This window comes from Rhinolophus hipposideros, assembly GCF_964194185.1.
Source record: "Rhinolophus hipposideros genome assembly, chromosome: 23".
Lineage (NCBI taxonomy): Eukaryota > Metazoa > Chordata > Mammalia > Chiroptera > Rhinolophidae > Rhinolophus > Rhinolophus hipposideros.
Genome location: NC_138069.1, coordinates 10,229,987 through 10,245,764, shown reverse-complemented (window position 1 = coordinate 10,245,764; position 15,778 = coordinate 10,229,987). Strand labels below are relative to the sequence as shown.

At 50.7% G+C, this 15,778-nt stretch overlaps 1 protein-coding gene across 3 annotated transcripts in view; it reads left to right on the top strand.

Moving 5' to 3' along the window:
- Positions 1–15,778, top strand: part of FSTL4 (follistatin like 4) — a 373,767-nt gene that overhangs the window by 333,149 nt on the left and 24,840 nt on the right. For 2 of the 3 annotated variants that reach the window (XM_081035342.1, XM_081035341.1), the window contains exons 8-10: positions 2,030–2,150; positions 14,361–14,522; positions 14,902–15,036. In XM_081035342.1, coding sequence (XP_080891468.1) covers positions 2,030–2,150; positions 14,361–14,522; positions 14,902–15,036 — 418 coding nt within the window. The remainder of the gene's footprint in view (positions 1–2,029; positions 2,151–14,360; positions 14,523–14,901; positions 15,037–15,778) is intronic. The other variant, XM_081035343.1, reaches the window with a different exon arrangement.

Below are 15,778 nucleotides of genomic sequence, written 5' to 3'. Positions count from 1 at the left end.
GCTTCCCAGCCCTCTTTCAAGATGCCATCCCACCCCTGAGACTTGGGCAAAATACATTTTCCTTCAGACTTAGGCTTTGACACAGGAAACAGATGTGTGTCAGCCCCAGAATTGACTAACCATTAACTTTTCACAGACAACTCAGAAATGAACGCTGTATGACTCTGTTATGACACAGGACCGATCAGCTCTCTGGTGTTTTATTTGCATTATTGAAGCTTCCCAGAATGGTAGGAATGGGCCTTTTTCAAGAAGAGCAGTGTTTCAGAGAAAATTCGCAGGAATCCGGCAGCTCTCTCCAGTATTTTACCCCATTGGGAACAGTGTTGGGCATTTTTCCCCCAATCCTGAAAACAGGCTGCGTGTGTCCTCTCTCCACCCTCCCACCTCTGCCCTGACCCAGGCCTCTCTCCGGGCCTGCACCCCCTCATCGGGCTAATTAGCCAGAGAGCATCTATAAAGGACTCATGAGGGTGGTGGCAGGGCCATCTTGAGTGTGAGCGAGCAGAGGGTCCACGTTTCGGGGAGCAGGAGCCCTAATAGGAACAGGGAGCCAGAACTTCCCTGTGGCTGCTCTTAAACAGCTGACCGGTGGCCTTCCCTCCTGCCTGCCACCAGATGCCTCTGTGCAGAAAGGGCCGGGGCAATGGCAAGAGGGACGGTTTGGTGTTGGCTCCAGGGGTCAAGAGGAGTTTTGCATCTCCTGTCAATAATAACAAGAAGAGTACCCTCCCCCATGTGCATTGGCCAACGCACTCCCGGGCACTGTGTCGCCCAGTCTCCCCAGCATCCCATGAGGCAGGCAGGGCACTTGCAGGTGCAGGCACCAGTGCCCAGAGGCACGAGGGGATGTTCCATGACAGAGCTCAAGCTGAAACCTGAGTCTTCTGAGCCCCTCATCTCAGAAGCTGGCACTGCTCAGTCATTTCTCACCAGTGAGCCAGGCCCTCCTCTGTCCCCTCAGCTCCGAGCACCACACCTCAGACATGTTTGGGAACTAAAGCCACACCTGATGAGGGGTCATCCTGAAACACTGGGTATTTCCATCTCCCAGCATGTCTGCATTGGGCCTGAACAGGGCCAGTGGTGTGTGTGGTTCTGCTAGAGAGACCGTAGCTGACCGAAAAGGCCCTGGGGGAGTGCCTTGTGCCCAAGTGCTCATCAGGGGCCTCTGACCAGCCAGAAGCCCCCTCCTGCCCACCCTCCCCTGTGCACTGGCCCAATAGGAGCCCACACTGTGGGCTGCAGAGCTCAGGACAAGGCTTACGGAGCCATTTCCCACAGAACCCAATGCACACACATCACCCCTCCTGGCTCTCTTTTATGCCCTTCTCTTGGTTTTGTCTGCCCCGTCTTCCTCAGAGTTCTGTTTCCCTTCTCTTGGGTTATCCAAATCTCTGCAAGCTGCCTGAAATTAATTTGGTATCAAGGTGGGATTTAAAACCCTTTGTAACCTAACTACAGCCCACAGGCCAAATCCAGCCCACCACCTATTTTTTAAATAAAATTTCATTGGAATACAGTGACATTGGTTAATTTATGTATCGTTACGGCTGTTTTCATGCTACAAGGCAGAGCTGAGTAGTTGACAGATACCCTATGGCCCACAAAGTCCCCCCAAAAAATTGCTCTCTGGCCCTTTAAGAAAAAGTTTGCCTATAGCTAAACAAGGCACCCTCCAGGCACAGAGCTTTTCAGCAGGTGGGCAGGATCCCAGGAAACCAGCCAATAAATAGGAGGGCAGGTGAACCCAGTTCCTAGAAGTCGAGAGGGAGCATGCTGGGGAAGGTGTTCAAGCGCGGCCTCCCCGAGAAGGTGAACAAGGCCTTAAACGGATGTACAGGGTCTGGGCAAGTGACATGGAAGAGAGGTGGGCTTCTTGCTCACCAGCTCCTGCACCACCCTGGCTGAGCAAGGGGGCACACTGGAAGTCTCAGCGTTTGTGTTTCCTGGAAAACCAGGACACCTGGCTATCCTTCAAGCGACTTGTTAGAGAGGCCAGCTTCACTGTCTTCCTTGCCCCGTGCAGGACTTCGGAGAGGACGACTCCCTCTACATCACCAAGGTGACCACCATACACATGGGCAATTACACCTGCCACGCCTCCGGCCACGAGGAGCTGTTCCAGACCCACGTCCTGCAGGTGAATGGTTAGTAAATGGCTCCATGCATGTCGTCCCCTCAAAGTGGTCCCCAAATGCTGCTCAGAACAGCCCTCCCCTCTCCTGTAGTCTGTCTTGCAGAAATACTTGACCCCAAGACACCCCCATCTCTCTCATAAGTAAAGGGGAGTAGTGGGAAAAGGGCAACGTCCACCGACTAATTTCCGTGTTCAGCCTCACCCAAAGCTCCCTCTGCTGAATGGATTCTGGTGCAAGGGGATGAGTCTTTAGGCAAGTCCTGCTCAGCGGCAGACACGCCAGCACTGTGCCCTTCATGTGACATGGTGGCAGCAGTGGCCTGCTACAGGCTTGGCTCCAGTGAGAAGCAAACACAGCCTAAAACCCACCGTTCAGCTTCCAGGTGGTGTGGACCCGTGTCACTTATCCAATTGAGAGGCACTGTTTCCTCCAACAGAGGCTGCCTCCCATCTCCCTCAGCAAGAGGCTCAATGAGCCTCCACGGGGGCCAAGCCAAGCCTGAACCTGAGCAGACTCGGGGGGCTCCCTGGGTTTTTCACAGGCCCCTGTGTTGCTAGGACTCCTGGGAACCGGGAAGAAATAACCCCACCTGATGAGGGCATCAAGAATTATAGCAGTCCGTGTTTTCTGAGCACTTACTCTAGCCATTCCTGTGCTTACATGTCACATGGACTCTCCCAGTTGGTATATCTTAACCCACTTTATGAATGAGAGTCTGGGTAAGGTCGTTTGCCTGGGGTCACACCCCTAGCAAGTGTTGTTCCAGACCCAGGACCCATGCCCAACCTGGCCACTCCAGCCATTAGAGCAAACAAGCCGTTGTGTCCCACAGTGTGTGGCAGATCGCACCCCAGGGAAATCAGATGTGTCCGGCCACGCCCAGCTGGACCTCGCTCCTGTCACCCAGCATGTCTGGGCAAGTGTTCACGCGTCAGGGAATATTGTGGAAGCTCCAAGTCAGCCCCAGAGCCTTTGAGCCAGCTGGTGTTCAGGGCTTCAGCTCTGAGATAAAGTGAGCAAGGTGTCAAGAATGAGGTTCAGTGTCGCTTACCTCTGGGATGCAGGGTGACAAGCCATTTAAGGACCACTGGGTGAGCTCAGCTCGCCTGTGCATTTGCCCTAAAGGATGTTTTAGGGATTCTTATACTCATGCGTGCTAAGCCATATTTTATTAATATTTCCCTTGAGCTGGGATATACTTAATCCGTTCATGGAGTTTCATGGCTGGGCTTGTTGGCTTGAAGCCAGACCTACAATGAAGTCTCTGGATTCCACGGAAGTAACCCAGAGGTTCTTAATTCTAACACCCCCTGGGTGAGCCAACAGGTCTGGGATTCAGAAGCCAATGTAATATGCAGCTGGCAGGCAGGGTCTGGACCTTTCACCCCACAGGAGCCACTCCGGGGGTGGAGGAGAAGGAAACGTGTGTGTGGGGACAGAGTCCCAGAGAGCAGTTTCCAGGCTCTTGGCCTCACGTGGAGGGGTGCTGGCTCAGGTAGTAGATGGCCATCAGCTATAATCAGATGGCCATCTGCTGTAGCTGGGTGGCCGTCAGCTGTTACCGGTGAGTCATTAGCCACTAATATAACTGCCATGGCTACACTGGCAAGGGGTTGGTTAGTTGGCTGAAAAACGGTTAGCAAGTGGATTGAGGCTAGCAAGTGCGGTTAGCAAGCAGAGTATGGATTGCGGGCCGTGTGGCTCCTGCTCCCTGTGTCTCCAACCCAGCCGCCATCGGGAATACTGTGGTACGACTCCCCTATCTGTGGCTCCATTGGTGTTCCTTTTCGGCCTCACCATGTCCTGCATGACTGTGCTTTGCAGTGTGAAGAGGGCTTTGCCATCTAAAACTTCCAAGGGCTGGCTGGCATTGGACAGTGTTGGGGAATGTTTCAGTGCAGAACAACTCCACATGGTTTGCTCCCGGTCCCTCGCGTCCTCAGACAAGCCTGGAAAAGGGAAATAACCAATATTCCCAGACCCTCATTTCACCCCTTCACACCCTGCCCGCCCTTCACAAGCACAGCACAAGGAGAGCACTTGAGCCTTTTCCCCTTTATTCCCTCCAAAGCAAGTCTGTGAGGCAGGAAGAGGAGACACCTGCTGAGGAATTCACAGGTGAGAGCCTGGAAAGGTGAGCCTGTGGCTTCCGGAGGAGCCTCTGTGGTCTTAAATGCCTTATTACATGGTGCTAGGAAAGCCCTTCTGCCCCGAGTTCCCCCAACACTAAGAATGAGCTCCTGGTGTGGGTGGGCCACTTCTTCACTCCCAGTGCCAAATCCAGGAGGAAGGCCCCAGCCCACAGACTCCCTGAGGTGCTGCGGGGTTCAAAGTAGAGAATAACCTCCTCCCACCAGGTAGGAAGCAGACCACAGAGCTGGCACTGGAAAGTAGTATTCCAGCCCTCCCTTCCCCACCACCCCCACCATCTCCACCACCCCCTCTACTCTCTTCCCTCCCCTCTCCCCCTTTCCCTCCTCCCTCAGCCCCACTTCACCTCTTCCCTCCCTCCTCCCCCTTTCCCCCCTCTCCACCACTAGCCCAGCAATGGCCCAGTCTCCGCTGAAGAGGCTGCTCTTGGCCCTGGGGAAGTCTAAACAGAGCAAAACCTTCCCACCAAGATCCAAAGAGAGGCCATTTGAGATCCGTTTCCTAATTGCTTAGAGATTTTCGACTTCCCTTCCAGCCAAGGCACTAGCAATTGAGTTGGAGGTAACATGCTGGGACCTCTTTATTTTGTGATCAGTTTTCTACCTCATTAAATCGCTCACTCTGCTTGGCTCCATGGCAGCTGGGCTCGGCCATTCAGGTGGCCTTAGCTCCAGGAGCCCTGAGGTCCCTGGGCTGAGCTGACTCCCAGGCACTTGGGGTGGCATTTGCATCCATTCACCAGGTCCTTCATGGGAGCACTATGCTCACATAAGCCTGGGGTTGCCTCTCAAGGATGTAAGTCCACTGCCTAGTGACCTGGGAACAAGACGGAGGTGTTTACAGTATCCCAGAAGTTCAGCTTGCTGTGTTGGACCGAGAGGGAAGGTCGTATCTGTGTGGGGAGAAGGGAAGGTTTTGTTTAAGCTAGAATGGTCTAAAAGACACAATTACAATAGGAACATCCTTGTTTCCGATGAGGAGCCTGGGGCTCAGGGAGCACGTGGTTTGCCGCGGACCCCCAGCCCTGCAGTTAGGAACTGCAGAACCGGTCTTGACTCCAAAGACCAGGCTGTGGACCCCTGCCCTCCCCTCCTTGCTGGGCCATGTTGCTCTTGCAGAGTCCGGATACGGGATGCAGGGGCAGTCAGGTCAACGCTGGGCTGCTGTGGGCCGCACACTGTGGGGGACAGGGGCCAAGAACCCTGCCTCGTTTGTCTGTGTCCCCGTGTTGAGCTCAGATCTGATCAGAAACAGCTGGCCTAGGGATACTCTGAGGAAGGACCCACAGCAGTGATGATAAGGCCCAGCCCTCAGCAGAACTGGAGCTGGTGAATCGCATGGCTGAGGGTCATCCAGCTCCCGCTGGGGCTCAGCAGACCATTGTGCAGACTCCCAGTGCGACTCCAGTTCCCAGGAGGCTGGGTCACTGAGGCCGAGGGCACGGGGAGCTTTGCAGGCTGCAACTAGTGCCAAAGGGTATAAGCTTCCACTAGGAGGGCCTGGGAAGGTTGAGAAAGCACTGCTGGTGCTCGGGACAGAAGGCACGCTGCCTTCTTAAGGAGTCTCCTGAGGAAAGAGTGAGAAGGTGGTAACAAATTCATCTGTGGGATTTGTTCCTTTCCGCCTTCTATCCCAAGCATGCGTCAAAAGCATGAAACTTGGCCCTGACCAGCCTGGGTAGAATTCAGCGCAGTTGCCCAGCAGGGCTGTTGGAGGTCCCTTTTGGTTCCCTCTCAGCCTGGCAGAGGTAGTGGCTTACTGAGCTGACATAGTGCCCCGGACACCCAGATAGGGGCGATGTTCTGTGTCCATTCCTCCAGCTAGCTTTTCCTCAGAGGGAAGACAGGAAGGGGAAAATGATGACGGGAGGAGAGGGGAGCGTTCAGAAGACTCCGAGTGAATGGCAGATGTGCTGGGGCGTTAATGTGTGGCCTGTGGGTCCAAGAGACAGAGACCATTCCTGGGAATAGGAGCTGGGCTGGGGCTGTTCCATCGAGGCTCAGGGCAGACCCAAGGTGGCAACACCTCTGTCAAAGGGTCAAGACATGAGCTCTGAGCCAGACAGACCTGGTTCAAGTCCTACTGCCGGTACTTCTTTGACATACAGTCTTAAGACAAGTAAACGCACCTGCAAAATGGGAATAACAGTAGTAACTCCTGCCTGATGAGATAGAATATGTGGAAAATGCTTGCAAAATGCCTGACACAGACATAGTTCGAAGTCCAAAGTGGTCCAAAGTGGGGGAGATTTTGGGTTGTCTCAAGCTGTATTTGACTGTAGTTGGTGGACATAGGTGGTCTGAGCTGGTGGCCTCCTCAGAGAGCCTCCAACCCATTATACAGATGGGAAAATCAAGACCCAGAGAAGTTTGCCAAACCAGGAATAAAATATAGACTTTTTCTCCCTGGAGCTACCCAACCCCTAGGTGGCAGGACAGGACCTGATATATAGTCTGGGCCACCATCTTCTGAAGCTTCTCCATCCGTGACTCTGCTTTGACCTTGTGACTAAAGGAAACACTTCCAGACAATTACTGCCTCTCTCGAATTATTGGTATAACTTCCCCATAGACCAGACCTCCCAGAGATGAGGCCTAAATGCTGACATGATTTATAACTTCATGCAAACCTCCCGCATTGCTCTCATAGGAAGGAGCAAGAACTTCAGACATAAATGATTAATCCATTAAATTACAAACACCCTCGACCTCCCCACAGACAAGTAGTGATTCATCCCCCAAAACAATATCATCTCCCAAATCTGTTTATTACTCCAGCTTGGTACTTTCGCGAACGTGCCTCTTATTTAGGACGTATGTATGTGCCTTGCACCTCAGAAGTGGGAAACCAAAGAGAATGGGCCTTTGTGTTACATATTCAAACATTTTCACTGGAAGGTTTTGCAAATTAAAAAAAAAAAATTGAAGGTGTTTACCCAGGATACATTAATTTGAAATGATTTTTAGTGTGCAGGTTACACAAAAGAAAAGGAGAGATGGGGGCCAAAGGAAAACAGTTGGGTCTCTGCTTTGCTGCTAGCAGAAAGCTGTGTGTCTGCCCACCCCCTCCCCGGGGCGGGCAGATGTTTCCTCAGTCTCACAAAGAACATGCAGGATTCTTTCTGACAGGCCGGTCCGGGCGGGGTTCGGGGACAGCGGGGCCTGTGCTGCCTCCCCACCCAGGTTCCCCTCAGGCTCTCCCCGTTCTGGCAGGAGCCGCAGCTTCTGCCCAGATGGACAGGTGCTTGCTCAGAACCTGGGCCTGGTCCACCTACCGCAGGCGCAGTGCTGCCTCATCACACACGAAGGGGGCAGTTTGGTCCTGGAGGCAGTGAGGAAGCTCCCACCCAAGTGACTACGTTGTTCTTTTGTTATTTTCACATCCTTGTGCCACTTTTCCCCTTAGTATGTAGTGAGGTCAGGGCAAGATGCGCTTCTCGGTCTAGCTCCTTCGTGCCTTGGGGTTTGCCTTCTGTGGACGAGACCCAGAGTCACGCTGGCTCCACGGTAGCCCTGGAGGAGGGGCCAGGACTCTCCACAGGGCCCCCTTCCATTGCTGCTGGCCTGGCGTGCTCCTTCAGTCTCCTCCACACCAGCCCCTCAGGAAAAACACGGGAGGCCTGAGCCACTGGCGCACAGGGGGCAGCAGCAAAATCTCTGCCCTCATGGGACATGTCAAAGGGTGAAAAGTACTAAGGAGGAAATCTTAAAAACAGCAGGGGATAAGGAGAGTCAGATCAAAGGTGGGAATTTCAGTTACGATGGTGAGAGAAGGCCTTGCTGAAAAGGGGCTGTTAGTGTCAGCTTGGAGGGAAAGTCAAAGATGCCTCCAAAGGACCTGGTCTGAGCAGCCGGACTACAGTGGCCATTTCCTGAGACGAGGAGAGCAAAGGACAAGGTCTGGGGGAGGAAGATCTGGAACTCGTGGGGACGTGGCACATGTGATGTGGTGCGCAGCCCGCTGGGTGTCTAAGGTTGGAGTGGAAGGGAGAAGTTTGGCGGGAGATGTAAATTTCAGATGCCTTGTAGGGTGGGTGGTATTTAAGGTCAGTGGGCTAGGGTAGACCACCGAAGGAGTGAGCGAGGATGGAGAATGTCCAACAACCAACACAGCAGCATTTAGAGCGTGGCAGGTGAGAAAAATCAGCAAGGAAGACAGAGGAGAAGCCACTGAGACAAGAAAACTAGGAGTGTGGGGTGTGGGGGCCAGGGAGGAGGCGTGGTCAGCTGTGCCACAGGTCGGGGAGCATGAGGACAGAGAGCGGGCCATTGGGTCGGGGTCAGCTGTGGGGGTCACTGTGAGCTGGAGAACGGCAGTTTCAGTGGTGTGGGGGGTACAGTCTGCCTGGAACTGGCTCAAGGGAGAATCGGGGAGAGAAGTCATAGCAATTGAATACGATCAGCTCCTCGGGGCGTTTTCAAGGAGAAAAATGGGACAAAGTTGGGATAAAGAGAGGTGTCTTTTTTCAGGATGGAAATTAACAGCATTGTATAGACTGATCGGGAAGACCCAGTAGAAAGGGAGAACTTATGTGGGAGTGGGAGAGAAATGCTGGGGCCACGTCCTGGAGGGGACATGAGGGGGCAGAATCTAGGAAGGAGGCTGGCATGACATGAAACTCCAAACTGGGCATTTTTCTGGAGAAGGGAGAGAGCATGGCCTGCAGTGGTCTGCACTGGCAATGAGAGCCAAAAAGGACACCTGCCCCACCTCCCAGCCCTTAAGTGGGACGGACCCACTTAAGAGGCTGAAGGAGAAGCAGTGTCATCAGGTTTCCATTTGAGTGAGAAGGAACATAGGAGAGTTTGAGGATATACAACTTTCTGCTGATGGCAGAACATGAGATCCAGAAGGCACAAAGGAAGGTTTTGGGGATGAGGGGAGGCCCCAGAGGCCTAGGCTTTTTGTGGAGACTGACATGATCCTAAATAAAGGGCGTGAGGGAAAAAGTCCTGATGGTCCCCAGTTGGAGAGTTGGGGCAAGTCTGGGGAAAGGGGACATCAGGAGGGGAGTATGCAGAGGTCTGAGGCCCCCTCTGCGGTCTTGCTGATGGAGAGACGGAGGCCGAGAAGGAGTGGTCTCAGCCCTCAGAATGACTTTGGCTCATGGAGGCCTGAAGGCCAGCAGAGGGTTCCTCTCGCTCTGACCATGTGAGCAGTCTTTTAAGCCCTGCCCTGGAGGCCTGTATGTCCTGCATTTAGTAGATGTCATTTTTTTTTTTCAAGTGAATCACTCATCCTATACCCTTGACTTTCAGTCAGGTGTCACTGGGTTCTAGAACAGTGCCACGCATTCAGTTCAAAGTTAGGCGTGAATTGGTCTGCAAGAGTTTCCAAGCCCACTGACTCAGGGTCTCGCCTGGAACCTGAGAGGTAGAATCAAAGCCTCCAGCCCCATCACACATCTCCAGAACCAGGCATCGTGGGAGCAGGCCCAGCCCTGTTTCAGCAAGCCCCCCTCCCCAAAGGATGCAGAACATGTTCAAGTTTGAAAACTTCACGGGTCCACAGGATTTCTATCAAAGGTCAGGTGGCAACAGCCAGTGTTTAAGGCTGGTACTGACCACTGGCCATCTCACTGAGGAGGCCACTCCACACATCACCAGTCTAGAGTTCCCTGTTCACCAACCTGCCCCCAATAAAGGAACAAGCACCGCAGGAGTAAGGAAGGTAAGTAGCTCCTTTATGAGACGGAGAGAGTGGATCCTACTCTGTTCTAAGTCTCCCCAGGCACCTGTCCCCATGCCCTCAAAGACCCCTTTGATGATCATTGTTGATCACACTTACGATTCATTGTTCAATCACCTTCCCCCAGAGAGAAAGCTCCATGAGGGCAAGGACTGGGCCTGTCTCTGTCACTGCTCTGTCCATAAGGCCTGACACAGTTGGTACTCAATAGATGTTGGCTGCGCAATGTTGAATTGACAGTTGTGTAAAATCAATCAAGACCATTAATGTGGTGCCAGATTCAGAGATGGCAATTCCCTCAGTTCTTCCCTCTCCCCCCACCCCCACCTCTCCCCACTTTGCAGCATTTGGTATTGTAATACTTTGTAATATCTGGCATGGCAAAATGAGAGTCGTCACTCCTTGTTCAGTTGCCTCAGTTCTTGTACATTTTTTTCTTCTAGACAAATTTTAGAATTGTTTTGTCAAGACCCCACCAATTAATTTTAATTGGAATTAAACGAAATGGATGCCTCAATTTGTAGTATCTTGTGTCTTAACAGTAAGTCTTCCTTTCCAAGAACATATCTCCCCAATTATTCAACTCTTTGTGTGTGTCGTCAGTGAGATTTTATAGTTTTCTTCATTTAGGTCCACTGTATTTTTTGACTGGTCGCTGCTGGTATATAAGCATGCTATTCATTTTGTATGTTTTGCTACTGACCCCTGTACTCAATTATTGACCCTAACTACTTCTTGATTCATTACCTGGAGCATATCCAGGTAAAATATCATTTTTCTCCATCTTTTTAATATTTGTACCTCTTATGTCTTCCCTCCCATGGATAGACAATAACATCCAGCATAATGTTGAGAGTCTGATATGCCTCCTTTCCTTTTTCCTTTACTTCCTGACTTAATGTTTCACTATTCTAAAAAGAACAGTGAAACACTGTTTCTTGTTTTGATAGAGATATTCTTCACTGTAGGAAGGAAATATTATTCTGTTCCTATTTTGTTGAGGTTTATTCTCCTGCCCACAAGAAATGGATTTTGAATCTTTTTCAAAGGCCCTTTCAGTGTCTAGCAAGGGAATCAAATGTTGTTTCTTTTTTGACTGCCTTTGACTTTGGACATGATTGATTATAGAGTTCCTAACAGTTTGCCATTGAAACATGTTACACTTGGTCACAGTATGTCCTTTAAATACCATGCTAGATTCAACTTGATAATATTTTACTTAGGATTTTGGTATATCTAATCCTAAGTCAGTTAGGTCTGTGGTCGTGCTTCGTGCTCTCTCTGGCAGCAGGTTTTGGTGTCTGGGTTATACCAGCTTCATGAGGATATCTGGAACATCCTCCCTCTTGTAATGCTCTAGGAATTATCCATTCCTTAAACGCACAAAAGAATTTCCTATGAAACAAGTCAGGGTGCCTTTTGAGTTAGTAGTCTTTACTTTTTAGCAGCTTTGTTGGGGTATAATTGACATACCAAAATGGCACATGTTTAAGGCATCCAATTTGATGAGTTTGGGTTCATGCATACGCCCATGGAACCATCACCTCAATCAAGGTAATCGATGTCTCCATCACCTGTTTCTCTTGTTTGTTTGTGGTAAGAACACTTAACATGAGATCCACCCTCTCAATGCATTTTTAAATGCCCAGTGCAGCACTGTTGCACTATAGGACTGACTACAGGACATGGTGCAGCACATCTCAAGAGTGTACTCATCCTGTACAACTGAAAAGTAGTGCTGTGAAGTTTTTTAAACATTCCCTTCGTGATTCCACGCCAATACTTCAAAGTTTCCTTTTAAGTGATCCATTTCATTGAGATTTTCACATTTGTTACCTATCGTTGAATATAGTATTCTCATATTTTTAATCTCCTCTGTGTTCTTTCTCTGCTTTTTTTTCATTGACCAAACTTGCCAGATATTTGACTATTTTATTGATTTTTCCTTTACAAACTGCCAGATTTGTGTATCAGTTCTACTCTTTTTTTAGCTAATTGATTCATGCATTTCTGCTTCTATCGCTATTGATTCTTCCCTCACCTTCTCTAGGTTTACTTTGTGGTTGCTAGGCAGGCTTGTGTAAGTAAATGGTGATCTTGCAAGAGCCCAAGTTCATTGACTCTAAGGTCCTGGCCACCCATGTCCCAGGACCCTGGGTGCCCTACCACCTTCTCCAACTCCCCACCAGGCCCATGCTCCTAGGTATCCCCAAGTTCTATCTCTGTGCTCTTGAATTGAATTACAGCCTACTGACCAAAACCCTGCCACGCATTCAACTTGAACCCCTCTGTTCCCTCTATCACATTCGGAGGGAAGGGCAGTTTACTAGATACGTTTCTATTTCTTTCCTCTTTGAACTAAGGGGCATCAGAGAAGGGAGAGCTGCTTCTGTGTTCCAAGCAGCGCTCCAGGTAGCCTTAGCTAGTCCCCATTTACCTCCTCCAACTGCAGCGGCCTGATCTGTGACAGGGCCCTTCTGACACACCCTGGAACCCTCCCCCAGAACTGCAAACAGAGAGAAACTAGGGAAACCACTGGGGTTTTATTGTTGTTGGGTTTCTGTGTGTCATAGGGTGCTTCCGAGCTCATGTTACAGAAACAGCTCTGGGCCATTCTGAGGGTGGGTTCATGCCCTTTGCCAGTTGTCCATTTGGCTTTCTCTTTGGCCCCCCAACTTTACCCCATAAGTCTGTTCCTGAGCAAGGGGTGCCTGACTCACATAGGAGCCAATATGGTACTAGCTTTTGAGACAAGAAAAGGCTTTTATTGCTAAGTCAACCCATAAGGAGACCGGAAATAAGGTTCAAATCTATCTCCCCATCAAGGGTTTGATGTTACGTTTAAAGGAAGACACAGGAGAAGTTGTGTGTATTCTATAGTGTCACATTATTGTAACATAATAAGAGTTAGTACACATGCGCTAGGGGATAGCAGCTTTTCATGCATTGCACGTTTGAATTGGGGTGGGGGGGATGGTATATAGTCTGCAGTGGATTTTGACCTGGTGACATTGAAAGGTTGTTCTAGGGTGAATTCCTTCTCTAGTGCGCATGTCCAACTGGCTGACTGTATGATCTGCGGCCTTCTTCTGTTATCTCTGAAAAACAATGTAATGTCTCGTTAGGAACAGAACAGGGCCAGTTTAGACAGGTCAACCAGAGGAAAGACGAAACTCATACTGAGTTGATCAGATTATTAGCAGCCTCCTGAGTTCCGGTAGGAGGTGCAGAGTCCGTTGTTTCTCACAAGGAGACGGCAGGGTTGTCTCGGCCCACCCAAACACAGATCACTAGAAACCTTGCTCAGGTTCCAAGATCAACACCATGCCTCCTTCTACATAAACATCAATTTGTTCTGCAAGTCTGGTCCCAGGAAGTCTTTTCTCTGCTAAAGGACTGGAATGCTTTCTTTTACCAACAGTAGGAGCTTTCAGGTAAATAGTTGCCCACTTCAGGAAGGATCCATCTCCCACCTCCAAAAGCAATGTGATCTTTTTGTTTGGTTTAGTTTAACATCCGGGTGCTTTTACATAAGCTCTCACAAACCCTTTTTGGAAGTGTGTGCAGTAAAATGTGTGACTAAGGAAGAGGCCTCAATTCCACTGAAAATTGTAATTATTTTCTTTCCTCGGCCCAGAGCTCGGGGTAGGAGGGAAGGTCCTCCAGACAATCCTGACTTCTTCCAGGTACCTCCCCACAGACAGCCAAGGTGAGAGAGGCCTGCATTCTGCAGAGGGTGACACCTTACCCACCCATGCTCATCTGATGAGTGAGCCAGGTGCCATCCCCAGCCCCATACTTGAGTGCCAGCGCCCATGGCTGAGTCAGGAGCCGGGAGGGCACATTTGCCTTTCACTAGTGTTCCAGAGGCTGAGAAGTGGAGAAATAAAAATGACCCACTGGAAAATCAATGGTCTTCCCTGGAGTGGTGATGTAATGAGTGGCCCTGCCAGTTAGTGCCCATAAGTGCTTTGAGAAGCACTTCCTGCAAGAAATTAAGCCCCTGTCCAATGGCTTTCCGATAACAGAAATAATGTATCTGAATTTTATTCATTCAGAAATAAATGTCAGTGGCCGTTACTCTTTACACGTAGCAGCTGAACCGCATTAAATATTTGGATGTCTTTCTGATCATATTTAGAATAATGATGAGAGCCATGAATTACAGGGTACACAGCCTGACATGTTTATTGCCTGCAATCCATTTTATAGCTTTCTTTTAGGGCTTGAGTTGCTGAATAGGATGATTATAAGCTGGTTGCAAAGAGAAGTCCAGAGTTGCCTCTCGGTTCACCTCTGTGGAGCAGGGTTTCAGGGCTGGACCACAGGCCCGAGGCCAAGTGAGGGCCTTCTCTTACCAGCGCTGACTCTCACCCGCAGTGCCACCTGTCATCCGCGTCTACCCCGAGACACAGGCCCAGGAGCCGGGGGTGGCAGCCAGTCTAAGATGCCATGCAGAGGGCATTCCTATGCCCAGAATCACTTGGCTGAAAAACGGCATGGATGTCTCAACCCAGATGTCTAAACAGCTCTCCCTGTTAGGTAAGAACCACCCTCAGTGTTTCTGTGCTATTCCCATCAAGTTCAAGCTGACACTCTCCCTAGGAATGGAGATGAGAGACGTGATTTGTTTCTAAGTCAAGCATGTTGGGAGTGAACAAATGTCTCCTCAAATTTTCCTGCTATCTGGGCTCACCCAGGTCTTGCAGCTCTCTGAGAGCAATAATGAGAAGCTGTCCATCAGGTCCCAGGTTCATTTCAGCTGTGCTGGCCCTTTCTGGGCATATATCAGGGATGTTGGCTGCTCCCACCCCAGCTTAAAGGCTGGGTTTATAACACCAACACTCTCAGTAGCCCTGTGAGGAGAATGCGGGTGGGGGTCCCGCTGAGCAGGCTGCCCTGAGCACTGCCCTTTCTGCAGCCAATGGGAACGAACTTCACATCGGCAGCGTCCGGTATGAAGACACGGGGGCGTACACCTGCATTGCCAAAAACGAAGTGGGCGTGGACGAGGATATCTCCTCACTCTTCATTGAAGACTCAGCTAGAAAGACCCGTGAGTCCACTCTTGCCTTTGAGCTCCTCCCTGAGCTGGTTGGGGTGCATGGGGGGCGGGGGGCAGGGAGGGAACTAACTGGCCAGGGCCAAAGCCACCAACCATGAGCCACTGTTCTCTGTGCTCAAAGCTGAGGACAGAGGGCGCCAGAGAGGAGCAGACCTTCCCTGGCAATCTAGACACACCTAGGAAGCCAGACAGGGCAAGTCTCTGGACAGCAGACAGACAGCCCAGGACCACAAGGAAGCTTGCGTGTCCTGGCCTCAGTTCTGCCTCCTACTTGCTGTATGATTGAGACCTCTACCCTCTTCTCCAAAATCCCTCATCCTGTCCACCCCCAGGGGCTGCTGCCCCACTGTGGCCCTGGAGCGGCCTGCACACACACGCCTTTACTCCACAGACGGTAGCCCACCTGCATGTTAAGGGTGCTCTCCCACGTGGGTCTGCCGGTGTCATTTCAAGGACATGGCCGTTAGACGTGGTCTCGTAGTCAAAGACTCCAAGCCGAGTCTTGATCATGTGAATCTTTATCAGAAGTATTTCAGATGGTCTCGATAAGGAGAATCCTAGCTGAAAATGAGAGTTCTGGAAGCAACCCAGGAGGTCTGGGAAAGATGCTGCTCCCTCTTTATCATCCTTGGAAGTAGAGGATCCCATTAGCTTCTGTGATCCTGGGACCTGGTTACAAAGATTCATGAGGCACTGAAAGGGTCCCCCGGCCTTGAAGCCTTTGTCCTGTCCA